This window comes from Eleutherodactylus coqui, chromosome 9, assembly GCF_035609145.1.
Source record: "Eleutherodactylus coqui strain aEleCoq1 chromosome 9, aEleCoq1.hap1, whole genome shotgun sequence".
Classification (NCBI taxonomy): domain Eukaryota; kingdom Metazoa; phylum Chordata; class Amphibia; order Anura; family Eleutherodactylidae; genus Eleutherodactylus; species Eleutherodactylus coqui.
Genome location: NC_089845.1, coordinates 99,595,781 through 99,622,685, shown reverse-complemented (window position 1 = coordinate 99,622,685; position 26,905 = coordinate 99,595,781). Strand labels below are relative to the sequence as shown.

Sequence of the window (26,905 nt, the reverse complement as noted above, 5' to 3'; positions counted from 1 at the left end):
AAAATGCAGATATGCAGCAGATACCCACCAAAGATGCAAATACTCACACTGAAACAGTGCGTTCTTCAAGGACCAAGGTTGCATACATCTGTGTGAATGAGCCCTAAACTAGGGTCCCTAGAAATTGGGGGCTGCGATCGCTTGTCCGCTTTCCCACTTCCTAAAAATGAGTCTGCTTTCAGCTTTGGTAAGCCATGAAATATTCTGCCTCTCCATCTCACATATTGGCAGTTTTGTGAAGATTTTGAGCCAGAACTATGGGCTGTTTATACTTTTTATGGCGGTAATTATCAGCGCCGCTCTTACTCGCCCATTATAAACTATTTTAAAAGACTAAATATGTAAAACCTTATTGGTTCCTAATGTTCGATAATTAAACATTGATGTTAATTGCCAGTTATAGGAGTTTATTATGAATCAAATAAAGATAAGTTGTTCAATGGTAAATTATCGTCAATTTTCGGGGAAAATAATACTGATGGCATTAGAAAATATATCAGAATTTTTCATCTGTAGCAGTAAATCTCACTAGGTCAAGTAGCAGCTCACCAGTTACACTGGAGAAAGTTATGTCTGTGGCTGCTTCCTACAAAAGTTTGATAATGGGAATTTTAAAGTGAGTGTCAGCTCTTCATCCGAATGGGCTCAACATTTTGCGCTCATCCATATTATGATTTGTCTTTTGTGAGGATAAGGTAGCAGCCTGGGCATCAACAGCCAGAGACAGTGACACAAGGAGTAAAGTTCATAGTCCAGGTTTTGCCTGGGTTTATTTCAGCAAAATAAAGCAAAACAGGCCTTAACTCCAGGCCAACACAAATTAACACCTGCTCGTCTGAGCACTCACTACACACAGATGGATCCTGACTACTCGCTGCAAAAACACTGCTTGCTGCGCACAGCCAATCGTTTCCTCAGACCTGCAGAGGTCTCACCACACTCTCTCCCAGACCTGCAGACCCAGCTTTTTATGAGGCCTGATACCAGCCTCACCTGGTACGTGGGAGTGGCCATCCCACCCTTCACTTTGACCACTCCAGGAAAAGCCGGCCCGGACTATGCGGCTTGGAGCCACTATGTTACACTACAACGTGTCAGTAACTTAGTGTTACTGACACACAAATGCTGGCTTCCGCCACCGAGCCCAGGCCGCTCGGTGGCACGTATCTGCCCAAGTGCTCCCTAACGCCACATACGAGAGCATCCTAGGAGAAACATATCTGCCCTCCACCACTTTGCAAGTCACTATCTCACACTTTATAATGATAGATAGATAGATAGATTTGAGATAGATTTCAGAGAGATAGATAGATTTGAGATAGATCTATATAAGATAGATATGAGATAGATCTATATTAGATAGATAGATAGATATGAGATAGATCTATATTAGATAGATAGTCAATAATCAAGAATATGGGTGCCGCACACACGTAACCTCTAATGCGAGGTGGGAAAAATATGCAGAAATTGCCAGCTTACCTGGATCCGTAAAATCACAGAGGTGAGGAAAAAGAAAAAAAACACATATTCACTGAAAAAGCCAAAAATACAATACCTGAAGGTCTGCAAAGCAGACACGGTCGCCATAGGCACGATCGCCATAAGGCAGGCACAATCGCCACCGGCACAATCGCCGTAGGGCAGGCGCAATGGCCTTAAGCCCTGAAGATATGTAGTCAGCCAGACAATAATGTGTGGAGGAGCAGCTTGTTCCTGGCAGGCTAATATGCAGTCACCCACTCAACCCAGCCCAAATTGGGGAGGAGTGACTGCATATACTAATAGCCTGCACATGTGAACGATACCAAAGATGTCAGCCATAGATGGGTGGTGACCCACCATACAGGATATCAACCCTGGCTGATATGACAGCGGGTGGCCCACCTTGGAGATACAGGGCAACCCGCTGTCATATCAGCCAGGGTTGATATCCTGTATGGTGGGTCACCACCCATCTATGGCTGACATCTTTGGTATCGTTCACATGTGCAGGCTATTAGTATATGCAGTCACTCCTCCCCAATTTGGGCTGGGTTGAGTGGGTGACTGCATATTAGCCTGCCAGGAACAAGCTGCTCCTCCACACATTATTGTCTGGCTGACTACATATCTTCAGGGCTTAAGGCCATTGCGCCTGCCCTACTGCGATTGTGCCAGTGGCGATTGTGCTTACCTGGATCTGGACCAAATGACCCAAAAGTATCAATCTTGAATGTATGGGATGTAAGCTTGAAAACGCTTGAAAAAGACGGGGTGTTTCAGTCGAAACGTTGCAGGCGTTTTTTTAAGCAAAGAAATGGATGAATAAAGAGATACTTTTTCTACTCTTGAAGATGGTCTGAGTATGCCTTAATGAAAATACCCTGAATGCTGCTTACATCCCATATATTCTATATTAGATAGATAGATATGAGATAGATCTATATTAGATAGATAGATATGAGATAGCTATGAGATAGGTAGATAGATAGTGGGATAGGTAGATATGGGATAGATAGATATAAGATAGATAGATATAAGATAGATAGATAAATATGGGATAGATAGATCGATAGATATGGAATAAATAGATATATATGGGATGGATAGATAGAGATGGGATAGATATGGGATAGATAGATATGAGATAGATAGATAGATATGGAATAGATAGATAGATAGATATGGAATAGATAGATAGATATGGGATAGATAGATATGAGATAGATATGGGATAGATAGATAGATATGGGATAGATAGATAGATAGATAGATATGGGATAGATAGATATGAGATAGATATGGGATAGATAGATATGAGATAGATATGGGATAGATAGATAGATAGATATAAGATAGATAGATGGATGTGGGATAGATGCATGTGGGATAGATAGGTAGATGTGGGATAGATAGGTAGATGTGGGATAGGTAGATGTGGGATAGGTAGATATGGGATAGGTAGATGTGGGATAGGTAGATGTGGGATAGATATGGGATAGATAGATCGATAGATATGGGATAAATAGATATATATGGAATGGATAGATAGGTAGATATATATGGGATGGATAGATAGGTAGATAGATATGAGATAGATAGATAGATATGGGATAGATAGATATGGGATAGATAGATAGATATGGGATAGATAGATAGATATGGGATAGATAGATAGATATGGGATAGATAGATAGATATGGCACAGATAGATAGATATGGGATAGATAGATAGATATGGCATAGATAGATAGATATGCGATAGATAGATAGATATGCGATAGATAGATAGATAGATATGGGATAGATAGATAGATAGATAGATAGATAGATAGATAGATAGATAGATATGAGATAGATAGATATGAGATAGATAGATATGAGATAGATATGGGATAGATATGAGATAGATATGGGATAGATAGATATTGTATAGATAGATGGATGGATGTGGGATAGATGGATGTGGGATAGGTAGATGTGGGATAGGTAGATGTGGGATAGATATGGGATACATAGATAGATAGATGTGGGATAGATAGATAGATGTGGGATAGATATGGGATAGATAGATCGATAGATATGGGATAAATAGATATATATGGGATGGATCAATAGATATGGGATAAATAGATATATATGGGATGGATCAATAGATATGGGATAAATAGATATATATGGGATGGATAGATAGATATGGGATAGATAGATGTGGGATAGATAGATAGATAGATATGGGATAGATAGATATGCGATAGATAGATATGCGATAGATAGATATGGGATAGATAGATATGGGATAAATAGATATATATGGGATGGATAGATAGATATGGGATAGATAGATATGGGATAGATAGATATGAGATAGATAGATATGAGATAGATAGATATGGGATAGATAGATAGATATGGGATAGATAGATAGATATGGGATAGATAGATAGATAGATAGATATGGGATAGATAGATATGGGATAGATAGATATGAGATAGATATGAAATAGATATGGGATAGATAGATAGATAGATATGCGATAGATAGATATGCGATAGATAGATATGAGATAGATAGATATGAAATAGATATGAGCTAGATAGATATGGGATAGATATGGGATAGATATGAGATAGATATGGGATAGATAGATATAAGATAGATAGATATGGGATAGATAGATAGATAGATAGATAGATAGATAGATATGGGATAGATGGATGGATGGATGGATGGATGTGAGATAGATGGATGGATGTGAGATGGATGGATGGATGTTGGATGGATGGATGTGAGATGGATGGATGGATGTTGGATGGATGGATGTTGGATGGATGGATGTGAGATAGATGGATGGATGTGAGATAGATGGATGGATGTGAGATAGATGGAAGGATGTGAGATGGATGGATGTGAGATGGATGGATGTGGGATGGATGGATGTGGGATGGATGGATGTGGGATGGATGGATGTGGGATGGATGGATGTGGGATAGGTGGATGTGGGATAGGTGGATGTGGGATAGGTGGATGTGGGATAGGTGGATGTGGGATAGATAGATAGATGTGGGATAGATATATATGGGATGGATAGGTAGATATGGGATAGATAGATATGGGATAGATAGATATGGGATAGATAGATATGAGATAGATAGATATGCGATAGACAGATATGCGATAGATAGATATGAGATAGATAGATAGATGTGAAATAGATAGATGTGAAATAGATGGATATGGGATAGATGGATATGGGATAGATGGATATGGGATAGATGGATATGAGATAGATGGATATGAGATAGATAGATGAATGTGGGATAGATGGATGTGTGATAGATGGATGTGGGATAGATATGCGATGGATAGATATGGGATGGATAGATAGATAGATATGAGAGAAAAAGAGAGAGATGAGATAGATAGTGAGACATATGAGATATATAAGATACGATAGATATAAGATAGAGAGATATGACAAATATTAGTTAGATATGCGTGAGATAGATATGCGATAGATAGATATGCGATAGATAGATATGCGATAGATTGATATGCGATAGATTGATATGCGATAGATAGATTGATATGCGATAGATAGATAGATAGATATGCGATAGATAGATAGATATGTGATAGATAGATAGTGTTATAGGAATAAATCATATTCCAGAAGATTTCACTGGTTTGCTCCAAATTGGTTATAATGAGAAGCTTCATGCATGAATATATGTATTTGGACTCGGGTATTCCCCTTGAGCCCCCATACCCTTCTGGTTTATTGTAAGGAAGTACAATACAGTTATACTGAATATGACGCACCAATTACATGCATACCCCTCCCAACATCATAACAACTCATGATTGGCCTAGTATGTAACGACGCTGATGATTAACATATGTTTACGCCCCAGGTGTATGTTGCTAGGTGAACACGTAATTTCTAGGAAACGCCACTAGAATAGACTATCAATATCTCTGCCTGGACTTAGGAATCCAAGACATAGATAAGAAGTAGCCCCCCTTTTATAAGCGGAGGGCATCACAGATGTGTTTCTCATGAGAAACACATCTCAGGACCTTGTAGAACTTGAGAACTTGTGTAGGAGTGTATTTCAGGATACCTGCATAAGAATGAACCAGTTAACCATTTCACTGCTAGCTATTTTCTATGAAGGTGGATATATTAATATATACATACATATATTTGCATGGGTTGCTTTAAGAAACACATTTATATTATTATTACTACAACGATAGATGGATGGATGGATGGATGGATGGATGGATAGATAGATAGATGGATAGATGGATATGATAGATAGATAGAGGGATATGATAGATATAAGATATAGAGATGTGATAGATATTAGATAGATATACGATAAATAGATATGAGAGAGATGTATGAGATACATAATAAGGTGCCAGTTCAGTGTATCTGGTGCATATTAGTGTTTGTGTGTCTATGGGTTGGTTGATAGGTACAGATATTGGATCGTTGTTTCTAAAGAGGGATCTCTTCTTGTTCAATGCACAATTCTTCGCATCCTGTCCATTATACTTACATTTATGGTTGACTGACAGGCTTGACCGTACAGAAAGTTGTTTTAAACTTCTACGGATAGTAAAGTTCTTTGCTAATTTAATTTTGTTCTGCTTGGTCTGCAGGTAATGTGGGTATGTAATTTGTGCCGAAAACAACAAGAAATCCTCACTAAGTCAGGAGCCTGGTTCTACAACAGCGGGTCAAATACAGCACAGAAAGGCGGTGAAGAGGCTCAAACAGGGCTCCAGAACGAAGAAGCACCTCAGGAGAAAAAGGCTAAACTACAAGAGCAATCCCAATACCAGGGACCCTCAGGGGACTTAATTACACCAGCCTCAGAAAAGAGCCGATCACAAGGAATCGTAAGACAAGACTCCATTAAAAATGGATCTGGAGTGAAGCACTCGGGTGCAAGTGATCTGCCGTCGGACAGGTAATGATGTCTCTTCTGTCTTTCACATTTTATCCACAGGTTATTTCAGAGTTAAAAGGGACAATATGTATGTTAATGTTTAGGGGTCTTCAGGTGTTTGAGCACTACGGGACATATACAGCTGTCTTATGGAGGGTAATAAAACTGCAGCTCAACTGAGTTGTAGTTTAGTTCTCACTTGTTATTGTTTTACACTGAAATACTGTCATAATTACTGTAATATCAGGTCCTTAGTGCAGATTTTGATCAAACTGCCCACATGCCATGTAATGCCAACCTAAATCAGATGGCTTCCTTCCTTCTTTTTTTCCTCCACCCTCCCCTCTTTTCTTTCCTTTTTTATCCTTCCTCCTTTCTCTTCCTTCATTTTTCTTCTTTTGTTCCTTCTTTTCTCTTCCTTCTTTCTTCTTCCTAAGTCATATTGCTTCCTTTCTTCCACTTCCTTCATTTCTCTTTCCTCCTTTCTCTTCTTTGATTCATTTCTTTTTCTTCCTTTCTTCCTTCTGTCCTCTTCCTTTCTACATTCTCTTCCCGTTTCCTTTTTCCTCTTGCTTTTCCCTCTTCCTGTCTTTCTCTTCCTTATTTCTTCTTCGTAAGTCAGGTGGCTTCCTTACTTCCGTCCCTCTTGTTGTATAGGTATAATCGTAATGTAGGGACTCCTCTAACGACATACATTGAGGCAGCCAAAGTGTCTACTTGTGGGGCCCATTGATAAAGGAGGCAAAAAGCTGGTTGCTTCCAACCTCCTTTACTACTAGGTAGCAAGAACTTATAAAGGGTTCTTAGCAAACAAGAGTAAAGGAAATTGGGTCAAGAGTCATGCAAAGAGGGTGGATCAGGAAACAAACACTAGGGCCTTCTGTCCTGGGTGGTAGAACCTAGCACCATAAAGGAAAGCCCTGTTTGATCGTAGCTCTGGCTCTTGTGCAAGCCACTGCACTTATCTGGTCGTGTCAGATGGGTTCCTCAAATCCATTGGTAAGACTCGGTTTACATTTGCATATGTCATTTTCTTTGTTCTGCTCATAGGTGCAAAACAATTGAAATGATAGAAGCACCAAATTTAGCACATCATGGGTATAAAAAGTGCTCATTGGACCCCACTGACCCATTGGGTTTCCATCATTCCACCTGGCACCACATGCTATTATATATATATATACATATATATATATAACTGTATAAAAGCCTTCTTTTATTTTTTCTTTGCTTACTGCAGCATATAAGGAAGTATAATGAGGTTGTGGGGCACAATAGTTTTTAGTAGATTTTCAATAAAGGAGAGAAATCTAGTTATCTTGTAGATATAATACCTTTTAATGGCTAACAAAAATACTTGATGTTATAGCGAGCTTTTGGGTCTTCTATTTCAACCTGATGAAGGATCGATAGAAGACCCGAAAGCTTGCTGTAACATCATGTATTTTTGTTAGCCATTAAATGGTATCCTATCTACAAGATTACCTGGTTTCTCTTACTGAGAACAATCACACTTTGCTCTTCTGGCTAACACCGGACCAAACTTTTTTTTCGTTCAATAAAAGATGCACAACATTGTCACAAAACAGAAAAAGAGAGTATAGCATAGTGTAATAAAGTCAGTGGCAAAGAACTAAGCCTGGTGGTTCTTATTAAGGCCCATGACTATTGTGCAAATAGGGCCATGTTCCCTAAGAATATTCTCATGACAATCATGGTAGACCTTTCTGCTAGGAGCCACTCTTGTAGAAGAGGTGTTAGAAATCTGGTAGCTTACTAGAACACACTGGGCTGCATTATAGGGGGTACATAGCCCTGGGCCATCTTGTGTACCTAGGGGACTTCCACCATCTCCATGTCCTGATGTGCATTTGTTGGTCTTATTGAGTCAAAAAGAAGAGGAGAGGTTGCTAATTATGTATCTTGCAAGCTGTCTCCATAACTCACATAGATTGCAATGTGTCGCCACATAGGTAAGATAGCACTCTGTGCAGAATTTTTTTGGCGTCCCCATGATAAGAAGAAAACTACATATAATACACTGATATGCTTGTGCATAAAGCACTAAGGTTGCAGCATACCCACACCAGAATAGCTCAGTGAATAATTATGGTACCAGAACCAAGCTCATAATATAAATTCCGAACCAGAACCGAGCTCATAACGATAAATACAACACCAGGACCAAACTCAGTACATACATACAATACCGTAACCAAGCTCAATACATAAATACAAATGAACTAAACTCAATATATCAATACAGCACCAGAACCAAGCGTATAACATAAATTTAGACCTAGACGTAAGCTTATAACATTAAGACAGTAGCCAAATTAAATGATTATCTTATGGGAGCGCCGATGGAGACCGAGCCAGGAGGAGCATGATTCATGTAGCTTTACAAGACACCACATGGAGAAAGAAGATCATCTGGCTGGGCGGACCTAAGGGGGGCGATTGCCCCTAGTCTACATCCCCCTGCAGTTCCCCTGCATGCTGGAGGCTGACTCCCTATGCGACCACATCTGTCTCACTTAGGTAAGGCCGGCCATGTTCATTAGAATACAGCAAGAGCAATGAGAAGTTGGCATCTCATTAGAATATACTCTGAAGAATTTTCTAAATTCTTCAACTCCAAACGAGAGCAGCAGAGAGAAGTTAATGATAAAACATGTGTAGAATAATGCTGATGTGCCTTGGTGAAGAAGCACAAAGCTCCCCTGCCCTCTCTAATTATGCAGCTTCACAATGAGCGGTCGCACAATGCCGCCCAACTGAATTTTTGCTCAACATTTCCTGCTAAATAGAACTTTCAGCGCTACTATTTTAATGGTTTCTGCTGATGGCAACAGTCTGTTTGTCTTCCCAGCCCATAATGACATTTTCACATGTTTCTTTCCTCCTCCACATGACAATGCTGAGATGTACTGTACCAGAAAGTAGTGATTGAAGGACACAGCTCGCCATATTAAATAAACGCACGCTACTATTTCCGCTGTTCAGCTTTCAAATAGGCTCTTGCCGCCTCATTGTAAGCTGCCTATACACCTTCCTCATAACCCTAAATAAATAAATGGCATGGTGTGCATTGGATAACACACTACGAAAGGGGTTTTCATGCTCTTTGCCTACATTAACATTTACTGTATTAACCCCTTAATGTTCAGACAACTTTTTCTTTTTCATCTTCGCATTCCAAGAGCCACATCATTTTTCATTTTTCTGTTTCTTGTAAGATGAGTTGTATCTTTCAATGGATCCATTTTTGCGTACAATGCTTTTAAAGCAACCTCATGTTTTTTGGACAAAATGATGTCCTGAAATAGTAGGGAGTATATTACCTGCATTAGTTCTTCTCTGGCACCCTTCCAATGCGCCAGTTCCGGGCTCCATTTTTGGCCGTCCAAGCAATTTTCTACCTATCTAATACATACTGTGCACTGCTCTCTGATTGGTCAGGGCTGACCATGTGAGCAATGCTGGTCAATCAAACTCTATGAAATCTCACGCATGTGCTCTGCAACCATGGACCTATGCATGCGCGGAAGAATCAATGAAATCTGCCCAGAATAGGGCAGGGGTGATGTGCACATGTGCTGGCCAGGTCTGTGAATGACGTAGGAGATGTTATCTATGTTACTCATCAATCATACAGAGAATGGCTGGGGATTGGAGAGTATTCCGAGCAGCAGAGATGTACCTGGCCCACCTACCAGACCGTTCAAGGTTCATTTACATAGAACGCAGGATAGATTCAATCTAAATTTTACAAGATATGACTGCATTATGGGCTGTAATGCTCCAAAAGGAAGCTTTGGCATACTCTCTAATTCACAAGGTGCAAAACTACTTACCCCAGAAGGCTGAAAGTATTGTCACTTCTCAACATAATATACCCCTTGACGTACAGATTTTCACAACGTTGATGTCATAATTGAATGGATGCTGCAAACACTTCTTTAAAGGTCTGTTCTGCCCACTGGAAAATCACCGATGCAAGAGCCGCACGACTGGAAAACGTTCGACCACGAAGAGCATCCATCATTGGAAAAAGCCAAAATTAACTAGATGCAAGGTCAGATGAGTAAGGAACTTGAGGAGCCACTTCAATGTTCTCATGAAGATACCCACTGAATAAGGACTGCCCAATAAGCAGGAGCGTTGTTATGACGGATTCCCGGCACCCTGCTGGAGCAAACTGCATCTTCAGGTCTTCATACAGGATGATGTGCACAGATCATATTGAAATCCTGACTTTCCAGACAATCTCTTCCACAGTCAATCGGTGGTCCTCCATAACAACTTGCTCCACTCGCACAATCATATTGTTGGACTAGCTAGTGCATGTCCGAGGCTTCTTTGGTTGGTTCTCACAGGATGTTCAGCCTTCTTTGAATTGTCGCACCTATGGACGCACATTTTTCCCATCCGTGACACCTTCATCACGTTTCAGATGACAGACAATAAAAGTTGATTCGTGTCATTCCACGCAAGTGAAGAAAATGGATAATCACATGCTATTCTTTGAACGTGACCATCACCATTTTACGTATTGAAAACACCCCTGGGTGGGTTCTGTGCACTGGATGATGCCACTATGTGTCTCGCTCATCCCCCCAAGAATGCCTGTGTCTTCAAAAATGTGTCCCATGTTACTATCTGTTCCTATTCCCTTAGAAGTTGAATGGACCTTGTACTTTACCCTAGATGCCATTGCTTTTACTAGCTCCAAGCTGGTGACAGGTTCCCTTTAAAGGATAACAAATAGCGCTCCTTGCTGTCTATTAGATTGCATTTAAGGGACTGGGCTAATAATTCCAAGGCTGCCAATTACCTGTGAGGGATCCTTGGAGAGGGGCTCTATGACTAACAGTTGGAAAGTAAGGGGAGGCCATACATTGCTCTTGCGCGAGGTCCTCTGCTATCCGCGTTCCCTACTGATGCATTTAAAGCTCAGACTTATACTTCACTTTGGCCTCATTTCTGCTCTCTTCATTGCTTTATAAGGTGATATTTTTTCACTTGTCTTTGTCTCTGCAGTACATATGTATCAGTAAGTGTAAATGTCAGCCAGCCATTGACTGCATCTAGTAATTGTATGTCATCTAATCCAAACCTTACAGAAAGGTCACTGGCATTAACTTATGGTAAGGGGGAAAAAAACAAAAGTTTCTTTATGGTAAGTCTTACTGCGGAATTGATTAAGCACCGTGGTGTGAAGATGAAGAAGAAGGACACAGTAAACTTTGCATCAACTCCATAGGGAACCTGTATGAAAACTAGTGCATAGAAACGCTAAAGGCAAGAAAGGGCTAGGAGATGTTGGTTGTGACGTGCCTTCGACTTTCTCCATCTGCAGAATGTGACCTGTGGTAGATATATAGTTAGTCAGTGGGTTGGAAAAGACTTTAGTCCTTCAGTCCAACTTTTATACTTACAAACCCCATTCGATCATGTGGGAGGCAAAATACAGCCTTAGGCCACGTTCACTCAAGCGTATTTTAGCTCTGTATGTGGTCTGTGGTATGCGGATTATAACATGGAGCTAATGTAAATTTACATATCTATTCACATGGCCATATTTTTCAAGAACGTTTTTTAAAAATGCAGCATGACCTTATTTTTTCTGACTATTCTGAATTTTAATACATTGGACTTTTATAGATGCACCAATACAAATTATGTTCATTTTTATTAGATCCATTTTTTAATGCATATACTTGTAAAAGATTTTTTTTTAACTTTTAATATTTTTTTCAAAAACTGAAATATAATTAAACTTATTTTTACTATTTTTTTAAGTCCCCATAAGGGACTTCAACTTCTGATAATTTTTATAATACATTACAATACTTTTGTATTGCAGTATATTTAATAATTGCCAACATCCTATCAAATCCTAACTTATATATATATATATATATATATATATATATATATATATATATATATATATATATAATATGACAGCACTGGGAGCCTTCACAAGGCTCTAGGCTGCCATTGCAACTGGATGGCATCCTGCAATCTTGTCTTGTGTTCAAGGACAGAGGGAGCCTCCTCTTTCTCTTGAGCCAATTAAATTCTGACTGTAGCATTTAAAGCGTTGACGGCAGGGATCACAGTTATCTCGAATCCCAGCCAATGCGGCCGGATGTCAGCGGTCTTTGACAGCCGGCACTCGCCATGTTTAGAGTGGGCTCAGTTCCCAACTCCGGGCCATACTAACTCTGTGCACATCTGACGTTAATTGTATTATGTGAAGGGGCTGTCCTGAGCTGATGAAGCAAAAAGCATCCTCCAGTTGGCCACTTTATAAGCCAAGAACCAGGTGAAAAATAGTCCTCTGCTTTTGAGCAACACTAAGCACTCATTCACAAAGGCGTATGCAATTTCAGTCTACGAAAAACGGACCGATTTATCTTTGTGCGCATGCGGATGTTGCATGCATTTTTGTTGCATATGGGAATTTTTTAACGTCCATGTGCCATCCGTAAATCTGCCATTTTTCACAGGCGAAAAAAAAAATTAAAGAAGGCCCAATTGATGTCTTCATTTTATTTCACTGTTGCCTTTCAACATGTATGAAAAAAACGCTGCGCACACGCATGTGACATCTGCTTGCTGCTTTTTTCTTTAAAAGCCCATTCACACCAGCAGATGATCGCTCAAAGATCGCTCAAACGATGTTTGAGCAATCATTTTGCATAAACTATTAAGTAGCTACTCAGCTACTTAAAGGGGTTGTCCCGCGCCGAAACGGGGTTTTTTTTTTTCAATAGCCCCCCCGTTCGGCGCGAGACAAACCCAATGCAGGGGTTAAATAAAAAAAACGGATAGTACTTACCCGAATCCCCGCGCTCCGGTGACTTCTTACTTACCTTGTGAAGATGGCCGCCGGGATCTTCACCCTCGGTGGACCGCAGGTCTTCTGTGCGGTCCATTGCCGATTCCAGCCTCCTGATTGGCTGGAATCGGCACACGTGACGGGGCGGAGCTACGAGGAGCCGCTCTCCGGCACGAGCGGCCCCATTCAGAAGGGAGAAGACCGGACTGCGCAAGCGCGTCTAATCGGGCGATTAGACGCTGAAGATTAGACGGCACCATGGAGACGGGGACGCCAGCAACGGAACAGGTAAGTGAATAACTTCTGTATGGCTCATAATTAATGCACAATGTACATTACAAAGTGCATTAATATGGCCATACAGAAGTGTATAACCCCACTTTGTTTCGCGGGACAACCCCTTTAAGTACCCAAGGGCTATTATCTACGCTCAGATCCTTTGTTCTCCACAGGGAAACAATGCTACCAGCACTCCCCGTGGAGAACTTCTAATAAGAGTGAAGGCCAATTTTTAGGTTGGAATGAATTTAACGATCAGCTAGCATTGCCTGAAGGGCGCACATTTAGACGCACTGATTATCGCTAAAACGATCGCCGATTAGCGATTTAAAAAAAAAAATTTTTAGCGATCATCGGCTGGTGTAAATGGGCCTTAATACTCACATAGACTTTCATGGCTGATCCTGATCTGTGAATATGGACCAAATAGGACATGCTGTGTTTATAATTTACACGCAACATCAATCTGCATACAAATTGCACTTCTAAATTAGAAATGAGCGAGCGTACTCGCTAAGGAAAATTACTCGAGTGAGTATCACCATTTTCGAGTACATGCCTGCTTGTCCAAAAAGGTTCGAGGGGTGGCGGGGGAGAGCGGGGAGGGACATCTCTCCCCCCCCCCCCCCCCCACTCACTCCTGCAACTCACCCCCGCCGGCTCCTGAATCTTTTCGGACGAGCAGGCATGTACTCGAAAACGGCGATACTCGCTCAAGTAATTTGCCTTAGCGAGTACACTCTCTCATCTCTATTCTGAATACTTGATAATGATAATAATCTTTATATGGTGCCAACATATTCCGCAGCAGTTACAAAAACAAGGAGATACAGAATGACAAAAATACAAAAACCACAGTTACATGTAGTAAACAATTGATGGAAACAGTAGGGGTGAGGGTCCTGCTCGAACGAGCTTACATACTACAGATAGTGGGGTCATACAGAAGGTAAAGTGGCTGGAGATGTGCACGGTATGGTGAGGTGGAGAGTGTGGGGTGCTGTACACACAGACAATAGTCAGACTTAAAGGGGTTGTCCCGCGGCAGCAAGTGGGTCTATACACTTCTGTATGGCCATAATAATGCACTTTGTAATGTACATTGTGCATTAATTATGAGCCATACAGAAGTTATAAAAAGTTTTTCACTTACCTGCTCCGCTGCTGGCGTCCTCGTCTCCATGGTTGCCGTCTAATTTTCGCCGTCTAAAATGGCCTAATGGCCAAATTAGACGTGCTTGCGCAGTCCAGGTCTTCTCCTGTTCTCTATGGGGCTCCGTGTAGCTCCGCCCCGTCACGTGCCGATTCCAGCCAATCAGGAGGCAATGGAATCGGCAATGGACCGCACAGAAGAGCTGCGGTCCACGGAGGTAGAGGATCCCGGCGGCCATCTTCACCGGTAAGTATAGAAGTCACCGGAGCGCCGGGATTCAGGTAAGCGCTGTGCTGTTCTTTTTTTCAGTCCCTGCATCGGGGTTGTCTCGCGCCGAACGGGGGGGAGGGGGTTTGAAAAAAAAAAACCCGTTTCGGCGCGGGACAACCCCTTTAAGCTGAATAGTGGCTGAATCAGTATGACTGCAGATGTCGGTTAATTACAGATAGCAGGAATTGCAGTCAGTAGGACAGGGAGCATGTTATCAGGTGGAGTACAGAGGGGTTAGGTTTAAGAGATGTGGTATTGTAGTGGCCCAGAACGCCATCCTGGTTCTTTCCATAAATGTCATACATGTTTTGTCCTGTGTAGATGCACCGTGCAAAGCTTGTCTTGTCACATCCAGTGTGTGTTGCACAGCTGCAGCGCTAGAGAGGTTAGCAGTAGAGATGAGCTAGCACCAAAATGCTCGGGTGCTCGTAACTCGGGACGAAATTATCGCGATGCTCGAGGGTTTGTTTCGAGTAACGAACCCCATTGAAGTCAATGGGCGACTCGAGCATTTTTGTATATTGCCGATGCTCGCTAAGGTTTTCATTTGTGAAAATCTGGGCAATTCAAGAAAGTGATGGGAACGACACAGCAACGTATAGGGCAGGCGAGGGGCTACATGTTGGGCTGCATCTCAAGCTCCCAGGTCCCACTATTAAGCCACAATACCGGCAAGAGTGGGCCCCCCCCCCCTCCCAACAACTTTTACTTCTGAAAAGCCCTCATTAGCAATGCATACCTTAGCTAAGCACCACACTACCTCCAACAAAGCACAATCACTGCCTGCATGACACTCCGCTGCCACTTCTCCTGGGTTACATGCTGCCCAACCCCCCCCCCCCCCCCCCCCGCACGACCCAGTGTCCACAGCGCACACCAAACTGTCCCTGCACAGCCTTCAGCTGCCCTCATGCCACACCACCCTCATGTCTATTTATAAGTGCGTCTGCCATGAGGAGGAACCGCAGGCACACACTGCAGAGGGTTGGCACGGCTAGGCAGCGACCCTCTTTAAAAGGGGCGGGGCGATAGCCCACAATGCTGTACAGAAGCAATGAGAAATATAATCCTGTGCCACCGCCATCAGGAGCTGCACACGTGGGCTTAGCAATGGGGAACTTATGTGCCACACACTATTCATTCTGTCAAGGTGTCTGCATGCCCCAGTCAGACCGCGGTTTTTTATAAATAGTCACAGGCAGGTACAACTCCGCAATGGGAATTCCGTGTGCACCCACAGCATGGGTGGCTCCCTGGAACCCACCGGCTATACATAAATGTATCCCATTGCAGTGCCCATCACAGCTGAGGTAACGTCCGATTAAATGCAGGTGGGCTTCGGCGTGATTACGTCAGGTTTCAGGAGGAGGAGCAGGAGGAGGAGGAGGAATATTATACACAGATTGATGAAGCTAAAAGGTCCACGTTTTTGATGGTGATAGAGAACAATGCTTCCATCCACGGGGGCAGCCTACGTATTGTTTAGGTATCGCTGCTGTCCGCTGGTGGAGAAGAGAAGTCTGGTGAAATCCAGGCTTTGTTCATCTTGATGAGTGTAAGCCTGTCAGCACTGTCGGTTGACAGGCGGGTACGCTTATCTGTGATGATTCCCCCAGCCGCACTAAACACCCTCTCTGACAAGACGCTAGCCGCAGGACAAGCAAGCACCTCCAGGGCATACAGCGCGAGTTCAGGCCACGTGTCCAGCTTCGACACCCAGTAGTTGTAGGGGGCAGAGGCGTCACGGAGGACGGTCGTGCGATCGACTACGTACTCCCTCACCATCCTTTTACAGTGCTCCCGCCGACTCAGCCTTGACTGGGGAGCGGTGACACAGTCTTGCTGGGGAGCCATAAAGCTGTCAAAGGCCTTGGAGAGTGTTCCCCTGCTTGTGCTGTACATGCTGCCTGATCTCTGCGCCTCCCCTGCTACCTGGCCCTCGGAACTGCGCCTTCGGCCACTAGCGCTGTCGGATGGGAATTTTACCATCAGTTTGTCCGCCAGGGTCCTGTGGTATAGCATCACTCTCGAACCCCTTTCCTTTTCGGGTATGAGAGTGGAAAGGTTCTCCTTATACCGTGGGTCGAGCAGTGTGTACACCCAGTAATCCGTAGTGGCCAGAATGCGTGTAACGCGAGGGTCACGAGAAAGGCATCCTAACATGAAGTCAGCCATGTGTGCCAGGGTACCTGTACGCAACACATGGCTGTCCTCACTAGGAAGATCACTTTCAGGATCCTCCTCCTCCTCCTCCTCCTCCTCAGGCCATACACGCTGACAGGATGAGAGGCAAGCAGCATGGGTACCCTCAGCAGTGGGCCAAGCTGTCTTTCCCCCCTCCTCCTCATGCTCCTCCTTCTCCTCCTCAACGCGCTGAGATATAGACAGGAGGGTGCTCTGACTATCCAGCGACATACTGTCTTCCCCCGCCTCTGTTTCCGAGAGCAAAGCGTCTGCCTTTATGCTTTGCAGGGAACTTCTCAAGAGGCATAGCAGAGGAATGGTGACGCTAATGATTGCAGCATCGCCGCTCACCATCTGGGTAGACTCCTCAAAGTTTCCAAGGACCTGGCAGATGTCTGCCAACCAGGCCCACTCTTCTGTAAAGAATTGAGGAGGCTGACTCCCACTGCGCCGCCCATGTGGGAGTTGGTATTCCACTATAGCTCTACGCTGCTCATAGAGCCTGGCCAACATGTGGAGCGTAGAGTTCCACCGTGTGGGCACATCGCACAGCAGTCGGTGCACTGGCAGATGAAACCGATGTTGCAGGGTGCGCAGGGTGGCAGCGTCCGTGTGGGACTTGCGGAAATGTGCGCAGAGCCGGCGCACCTTTCCGAGCAGGTCTGACAAGCGTGGGTAGCTTTTCAGAAAGCGCTAAACCACCAAATTAAAGACGTGGGCCAGGCATGGCACGTGCGTGAGGCTGCCGAGCTGCAGAGCCGCCACCAGGTTACGGCCGTTGTCACACACGACCGTGCCCGGTTGGAGGCTCAGCGGCGCAAGCCAGCGGTCGGTCTGCTCTGTCAGACCCTGCAGCAGTTTGTGGGCCGTGTGCCTCTTCTCCCCTAAGCTGAGTAGTTTCAGCACGGCCTGCTGACGCTTGCCCACCGCTGTGCTGCCACGCCGCGCGACACTGACTGCTGGCGACATGCTGCTGCTGACACATCTTGATTGCGAGACAGAGGTTGCGTAGGAGGAGGAGGAGGGTGGTTTAGTGGAGGAAGCATACACCGCCGCAGATACCACCACCGAGCTGGGGCACGCAATTCGGGGGGTGGGTAGGACGTGAGCGGTCCCAGGCTCTGACTCTGTCCCAGCCTCCACTAAATTCATCCAATGTGCCATCAGGGAGATATAGTAGCCCTGCCCACCTGTGCTTGTCCACGTGTCCGTTGTTAAGTGGACCTGGGCAGTAACCGCGCTGGTGAGGGCGCGTACAATGTTGCGGGAGACGTGGTCGTGCAGGGCTGGGACGGCACATCGGGAAAAGTAGTGGCAACTGGGAACTGAGTAGCGCGGGGCCGCCACCGCCATCATACCTTTTAAAGCTTCCGTTTCCACAACCCTATACGGCAGCATCTCCAGGCTGATAAATTTGGCTATGTGCACGTTTAACGCTTGAGCGTGCGGGTGCGTGGCGGTGTACTTGCGCTTGCGCTCCAACACTTGCGCTAGCAACGGCTGGATGGTGCGCTGAGAGACATTGGTGGATGGGGCCGAGCACAGCGGAGGTGAGGGTGTGGGTGCAGGCCAGGAGACGGTAGTGCCTGTGTCCTGAGAGGGGGGTTGGATCTCAGTGGCAGGTTGAGGCACAGGGGGAGAGGCAGCGGTGCAAACCGGAGGCGGTGAACGGCCTTCATCCCACCTTGTGGGGTGCTTGGCCATCATATGTCTGCGCATGCTGGTGGTGGTGAGGCTGGTGGTGGTGGCTCCCCGGCTGATCTTGGCGCGACAAAGGTTGCACACCACTGTTCATCGGTCGTATGCACTCTCAGTGAAAAACTGCCAGACCTTTGAGCACCTCGGCCTCTGCAGGGTGGCATGGCGCGAGGGGGCGCTTTGGGAAACAGTTGGTGGATTATTCGGTCTGGCCCTGCCTCTACCCCTGGCCACCGCACTGCCTCTTCCAACCTGCCCTGCTGCTGCACTTGCCTCCCCCTCTGAAGACCTGTCCTCAGTAGGCGTAGCAAACCAGGTGGGGTCAGTCACCTCATCGTCCTGCTGCTCTTCCTCCAAATCCTCTGTGCGCTCCTCCCTCGGACTTACTCCAATTACTACTACCTGAGTGATAGACAACTGTGTCTCATCGTCATCGTCCTCCTCACCCACTGAAAGCTCTTGAGACAGTTGCCGGAAGTCCCCAGCCTCATCCCCCGGACCCCGGGAACTTTCCAAAGGTTGGGCATCAGTCACGACAAACTCCTCCGGTGGGAGAGGAACCATTGCTGGCCATTCTGGGCAGGGGCCCGGGAACAGTTCCTGGGAGTCTGCCTGCTCCTCAGAATGTGTCATTGTAATGGAGTGAGGAGGCTGGGAGGAAGGAGGAGCAGCAGCCAGAGGATTCAGAGTTGCAGCAGTGGACGGCGCAGAACTCTGGGTGGTCGATAGATTGCTGGATGCACTTTCTGCCATCCACGACAGGACCTGCTCACACTGCTCATTTTCTAATAAAGGTCTACCGCGTGGACCCATTAATTGTGAGATGAATGTGGGGATGCCAGAAACGTGCCTCTCTCCTAATCCCGCAGCAGTCGGCTGCGATACACCTAGATCAGGAGCTCGGCCTGTGCCCACACCCTGACTTGGGCCTCCGCGTCCTCGGCCGCGTCCCCGTCCTCTAGGTCTACCCCTACCCCTCAGCATGGTGTATTACCAGTAGTGCAGAAACAGAACGCTGTAATTAAATGTGCCGCTTATTGGCCTGTGGTTGGAGGCTGACTTCGCTTACGGAACGCACAGCAGAGGCAGGAAAGAATTTTGCGCAAGCCTGCTGTAATACTTAGCTGGCTGCGTATGAATTAGGACAACTACCCCCAGCCTACCCAGTACACTTGTGGACAGGAATACAGCGGTGATATAAGAGGCAACACAGAAGCAGGAAAGAATTTTGCGCAAGCCTGCTGTAACACTTAGCTGGCTGCGTATGAATTAGGACAACTACCCCCAGCAGAGACCCAGTACACTTGTGGACAGGAATACAGCGGTGATGTAAGAGGCAACACAGAGGCAGGAACGAATTTTGCGCAAGCCTGCTGTAACACTTAGCTGGCTGCGTATGAATTAGGGCAACTACCCCCAGCAGAGACCCAGTACACTGAGGACGGTCACAGGCAGCCCAAATAGATTTTTTTTCCCAAATGTTTTTGGAAAGGCCCACTGCCTATATACACTAAATATGTCTTCTGTCCCTGCCTCACCACTACTGGCCCTGGACAATGTAAAATTACTGCAGGACGCAATGCTCTGTACGGCCGATATACAAAAAAAGTGCAACACTGCAAAAAGCAGCCTCCACACTACTGCACACGGTTAGATGTGGCCCTAAGAAGGACCGTTGGGGTTCTTGAAGCCTAAAATAACTCCTAACGCTCTCCCTATAGCAGCTCCGGCACCAGCAGCACTGTCCCTGAACTATGTCAGAATGCATCTGTGGCGAGCCGCGGGAGGGGCCGATTTATATACTCGGGTGACACCTGATCTCGCCAGCCACTCACTGCAGGGGGGTGGTATAGGGCTTGAACGTCGCAGGGGGAAGTTGTAATGCCTTCCCTGTCTTTCTATTGGCCAGAAAAGCGCGCTAACGTCTCAGAGATGAAAGTGAAAGTAACTCGAACATCGCGTGGTACTCGTCTCGAGTAACGAGCATCTCGAACACGCTAATACTCGAACAAGTATCAAGCTCGGACGAGTACGTTCGCTCATCTCTAGTTAGCAGTAATTAAATCATTGCCTGCATGTAGATGTATGAGTTTTCATGTCATGTGGTGTATAAGAAGGTATAAATGTGAGTGCCTGAGAGCGGGAAGAGGTCTTCCATCTTGTCTGCTAAGGTAGTGCTAACCCAGAGCCACATGGAAGCACATTCAGCTTCCATGTAGGTGAAGATGGAGGAAGAGGAGAGGTATCCCGTAGCGATTGGAGTCTGGATGTGAGAAGAGTGAGTCCCAAGATCCTAGAGAGAAAGAGAAAGCAATTCCCAATAATTCTGTATAGAGGAACCCAGAGGCATAACTTAAAGGTTATGGGCCCCATTGCAAAACCTGTAATAAGGTCCCTAACTATAATGTTTTATTCCTAGTACTAGGCTCCCTATATGGAGAGGATAGGCTTTATGGGCTCCCTAAGCTTCCTGGCCCTGGGTGCAACCGCATCCCCTGCATCCCTTATAGTTACGCCCCTGGAGGAACCCACCATACAGGTACCAATTCATATTACAAGTTTTTCCTGTGCGGCTGTCAAGAGTCAGAATCACTGCACAGAGGTACGCTACTGAGACACACCCACATGCCTGCCGTGCGGGGTGTTATTGTTAAGGCTTTCAAGTAAATAATTGTCTGCCGGATTGTCTGTGGAGTGACCCCTACCCCCCTTTCTCCTCTGGAGTGCTTCCAGTCCAGGAGCGGTACCATACAGATAACTTGGACTGTAGGCCCAGTTTCATCCTGTGTATCTTCCCTGACCTCTGAGCTTTAGTCTACTTGCACTTAGAGATTTGTACCTGCCTTACTGTGAATGTTTGTTTGACAAAGTTATTTCTTCAAGTAAAGTTATACAGGACCCTAACCATTCCTGGGGACCCGAGGTACTATACACACACCTCTGTGTTATTTCTCTGCCGGGTAGCATACTGGTTTGTGAGAACGGTGGCGTCACGAGTGATATCTACTACAACTCCCCTCATCCCGTTTATTGGCATTCCCTACCCTAGGGGTGTCGAAGGTGGCCTGCAATCCTGCTCTGACATTGGCTATGTGTCATCCCTCTGGGACCAGAGCCTGGTAAGTACTGCCGTGACAAGCCAACACTTATCCCTCCCAGCTCTGCATGTTAGTCAAGTGTCCAGGGTACCCCTCTGGGGTGTTGCAGTAAGCCTACCTGAAGAGTTTCATTTTTAGAGCGCGCCTGAAATTTTGTGCGTCAGGGATTGCCCGGATAGTTTTGGGTAGCATGTTCCAGAGGACTGGTGCTGCTCTGGAGAAGTCTTGGAGGCGGGAATGAGAGGTTCGAACTAAAGGGGCAGTCTGATTTCATTAGTGGAGCAGAGGGCACGGGCTAGATGGTGGATTGAGATATGGGAAGCAATGTAGACCGGCGCGGTGCTATGGAGAGCTTTGTGGATGAAGGTAATGAGTTTTAATTGAATTCTGTATTTGATAGCAACCAGTGCAGTGACTAGTACAGGGCAGAGGCGTCCAAGTAGCGGCTGGACAGAAAGATGAGCCTGGCTACCGCATTCAAAATAGATTGGAGGTGTCTGGCGCGGGAGGCCGATCAGCAGCGAGTTGCAGTAATCGAGCCGAGAGTGAATGAGGGTAACAGTGAGCGCTTTTAGCGTGTCCACAGTGAGAAAAGGGTGGATTCTTGCAATGTTCTTGAGGTGCAGGTGACACGTTCGGGCAAGAGATCGTATATAGGGGGTAAAGGAGAGATCAAAGTCGAATATCACCCCAAGACAGTGGACATGCTATCTGGGAGTAATGGTGGTGCCACACACTGAGATGGAGATGTCAGGATGAAGTTGATTAGTAGAGGGCGGAAACACCAGTAGGTTGGTTTCTGAAAGGTTCAGTTTTTGGTAGAGAGAGGACATAGTGTTAGAGACAGTTGACAAACAGTCGATGATGTTTTGGAGGAAAGGTGCAGAGATGCCATGGGAAGACGTGTATAAGTGGGTGTTGTCAACATAGAGATGGCACTCATAGCCAAATCTCCTGATGATTTGTCCAAAAGGGGCTGTGTAGATAAAGAAGAGATGGAACCAAGCCCTGGACCCCAACAGCAAGGGGAAAAGGAGGGGAGGTAGAGCCAGCAAAGAAGACACTGAATGAGTGGTCAGGTAGGAGGAGAACCAGGTGAGAGCAGTGTCCTTTAGGCATACTGAGAAGGAGTTTGTGGTCAACAGTGTCAAATGCTGCGGACAGGTTGAGGAGGATCAGTAGGGAGTAGTCACCCCCCGATTTGGCTGTCAGGTTGTTTAACACTTTTGAAGGGCAGTTTCTGTCGAGTGCAGGGGGCAGAATCTGGACCGTAGGGGGTCGAGAAGAGAGTTTTCTGATAGATAACATATAAGGTAGAGGGTGAACAAGGCGTTCTAGTAGTTTGGAGATGAAGGGGAGATTTGAGATGGGTTGGAAGTTAGCAGCATCAGTCAAGTCAAGAGTTGGTTTCTTTAGCAGTGGGGATATGATAGCATGTTTAAAAAAGGAGGGAAAAATACCAGAGGTCAGAGATGGGAGAAAACCAGAGGAGAGGGACCAGAGGAGGTGTGAGGGGAGAGGGTCGCTAGCGCAGGTGGTGGGGCGAGCTGAGGAAAGCAATCTGGAGTCTTCCTCTGTCGTTGGTCTGAGTGCATAGAGTGAGCAAGAGCTAGATGCAGTACTGACGAGACTAAGGTCGGGGCTAGTCTGGTTATTTCCTGCCGGATGTTGTCGATTTTCTTTTTGAAGTAAGCAGCCAGCTCTTCAGCACTGATGTCAATCACGGGGGGGGGGGGCTGCAGTTTAGGGCTGAGAAGGTAATGAAAAGTATCAAAGAATACTTTAAGGGGTCCGTGTGCTGTGCATAGTTAGTAAAAATACGGAGAGCAGATGGAGAGAAAATACGCCCGTGTGAATGGGCCCTTATGGTGATAGTAATTAATGGATTCTAATTCAGCGTTTCCCCAAGGGCTCTGCGAGTGACAGTCAGGGGCCCTGAGCGAGGGTCTAGGTTTCCTAGCACTACTCACCACTGTAGCAGTGTTCAGACAGGCTTTAGTGAGGAATATGTACCTGCGGTGGCATATCAAGGCAGATCACATGAGCCGGCTCCAGTTATGTGATCCGCTTTGCTATGTCACTGCAGGTCCTGTTCCTCACTAAAGCCTGCCCGGCAAGTAGAGCAGACACCAATGGCGGGTGTGGCAATGGGGGACCCTATCACTACTGGGGCTGCAATAAAAGTCACCTATTACTACTGGGGCTGTAATAGGGCTCACTATTACTACTGAGGGGCCATAGGGGTCACTACTACTACTGGGGATGCAATAGGGGTCACTACTACTACTGGGGCTGGAATAAGGGTCACTTTTACTACTGGGGCTGCAACAGGGGGTCACCTTTTACTACTGGGACTGCAATAGGGGTCACTGTTACTACTGGGGCTGCGATAGGGGTCACTATTGCTACTGGGGCTGCACTAAGGGTCACCTATTACTACAGGGGCTGCAATAGAGGTCACCTATTACTACTGTAGCTGCAATAGGAGGTCACCTATTACTACTGGTGCTGCAATAGATTGTCACCTATTACTACTGGGGCTGCAATGGGGTCACTGTTACTACTGGGGCTGCAATAGGGGTCACTATTGCTACTGGGTCTACAATAAGGGTCACCTATTACTGCTGTGGCTGCAATAGGGGCCACCTATTACTACTGTGGCTGCAATAGGGGCCACCTATTACTACTGTGGCTGCAATAGGGGCCACCTATTACTACTGTGGCTGCAATAGGGGCCACCTATTACTACTGTGGCTGCAATAGGGGTCACCTATTACTACTGGGGCTGTAATAAGGGTCACCTATTACTACAGGGGCCGCAATAGGGGGTCACCTATTACTACTGGTGCCGCAATAGGGGGTCACCTATTATTACTGGTGCCGCAATAGGGGGTCACCTATTACTACTGGGACCGCAATTGGGGTCACCTATTTCTACTGGGACCGCAATAGGGGTCACCTATTCCTACTGGGGCCGCAATAGGGGTCACCTATTCCTACTGGGGCCGCAATAGGGGTCACCTATTCCTACTGGGGCCGCAATAGGGGTCACCTATTCCTACTGGGGCCGCAATAGGGGTCACCTATTCCTACTGGGGCCGCAATAGGGGTCACCTATTCCTACTGGGGCCGCAATAGGGGTCACCTATTCCTACTGGGGCCGCAATAGGGGTCACCTATTCCTACTGGGGCCGCAATAGGGGTCACCTATTCCTACTGGGGCCGCAATAGGGGTCACCTATTCCTACTGGGGCCGCAATAGGGGTCACCTATTCCTACTGGGGCCGCAATAGGGGTCACCTATTCCTACTGGGGCTGCAATAGGCATCAACTATTCCTACTGGGGCCGCAATAGGGGTTACCTATTCCTACTATGGCCACAATAGAGGTCACCTATTCCTACTGGTGCTGCAATAGGGGTCAGTATGACTACTGGGGTTGCAATAAGGGTCACTATTACTACTGGGTCTGCAATAGGAGATCATTATCACTACATGGCGCGCATTTGCGGTGTAATTCACAGTAGCGGTAGCAGCAAAGTGGATAAGATTTGTAGCTGTGGAAAAAGGCTGCACAAAACCTGTGCGGATATTTACGTGGAGTGGGATTTAATTCCGGAGCATGCGTACAGCACAAATTAGGCCCACCCCAATGCCCCATTGCCGGAGGTAAAGAAGAAACACCACACACAGAGGTCTAGTATAGTTCCTCACACGGGGAAATAACTGCGCCCTTTATTACAGATTACATGGGGCTTTATACCCCTTATCACGTCATTAGAAGTGTGTCTTATTGGCTCAAATCCACCACATAACCATATATGTGATGGCCGCAGTTCCGCCTGAGGCAGTATTAGTCATATACGTAGTTAAGCAGTTTTTTTCTAGAAACTGGGAAAATAGCCAAGCACGCGGCCTTCATATACGGTTCTTCCTTGCGGTTTTCAATTTGTCTTCGCCTTACAAAGCCTTGGCATATCTGATATGATTTTTAAGGCTACATATTAAGTTTTTTGCATTTTAGCATTGTATACAACTTGCATACAGGTATAAAGGCATAAAAAACATATGGCAATATATACATATACCCTCACACTTCTACATTCAGTGATTGGCTGCAGCTGTCACATTTCCTGATCAGCAGCAACAGGAAGGACAGAATGATGGTAAAGCAATTTTAAGTGATGGGACAACCCATTTAAAGCTATAACCAAACACCTTTAGGATCATGGGGTGCATCAAGAAAGGTCTAGGGGCACATGGCAAGAACATTGTTCTTCCTCTTAACAAGTCACTGGTCAGACCACACATGGAATATTGTGGACAGTTTTGGTACTCAGAAAGGAGCAACTAAAGTAATAAATGGAATGGGCAAACTGCAATACCCAGAGAGGTTCTCAAAATTGAGGTTATGTAAAAAAGGCAGAGGGGCGCTCTAAAAACTATGAATAAATATATCAGGGGACAATATGGAAATCTCTCTCATCATCTATTTATACCCAGGATTGTGACTGTAACAAGGGGGTGTCCTTTATGTCTAGAGGAAAGAAGGTTTCTACACAACATAGAAGAGGGTTCTTTACTGTAAGAGCAGTGAGACTATGGAACTCGCTGCCTGAGGACGTGGTGATGGGGAACTTACTAAAAGAGCACAAGAGGGGCCTGGATGTCTTTTTTAAGCTTTACAATATTACTTGTTATATCACTGATTACTTCAGAAGGGTCGGTGATCCAGGGACTATTCCAATTGCCAGGTTAGAGTTGGGAAAGAATTTTTTTCTCCCTAAGATAAGGAAAATTGGCTTGTACCTCATTGTTTTTTTGCCTTCTTCTGGATCAACATTGTGGGGGTAATAGGCTCAACTAGATAGACATGTAACTTTTTTTTCAGCCTTACACACTATGTCGCTATGTTTACTGCCTTCAGTTT

General features: G+C 45.5%; 1 protein-coding gene across 2 annotated transcripts in view; it reads left to right on the top strand.

The window, feature by feature from the left end:
* RIMS2 (regulating synaptic membrane exocytosis 2) overlaps nucleotides 1–26,905 on the top strand; it is a 690,919-nt gene that overhangs the window by 184,811 nt on the left and 479,203 nt on the right. For both annotated transcript variants that reach the window (XM_066578097.1, XM_066578099.1), the window contains one exon: nucleotides 6,155–6,465. In XM_066578097.1, coding sequence (XP_066434194.1) covers nucleotides 6,155–6,465 — 311 coding nt within the window. The remainder of the gene's footprint in view (nucleotides 1–6,154; nucleotides 6,466–26,905) is intronic.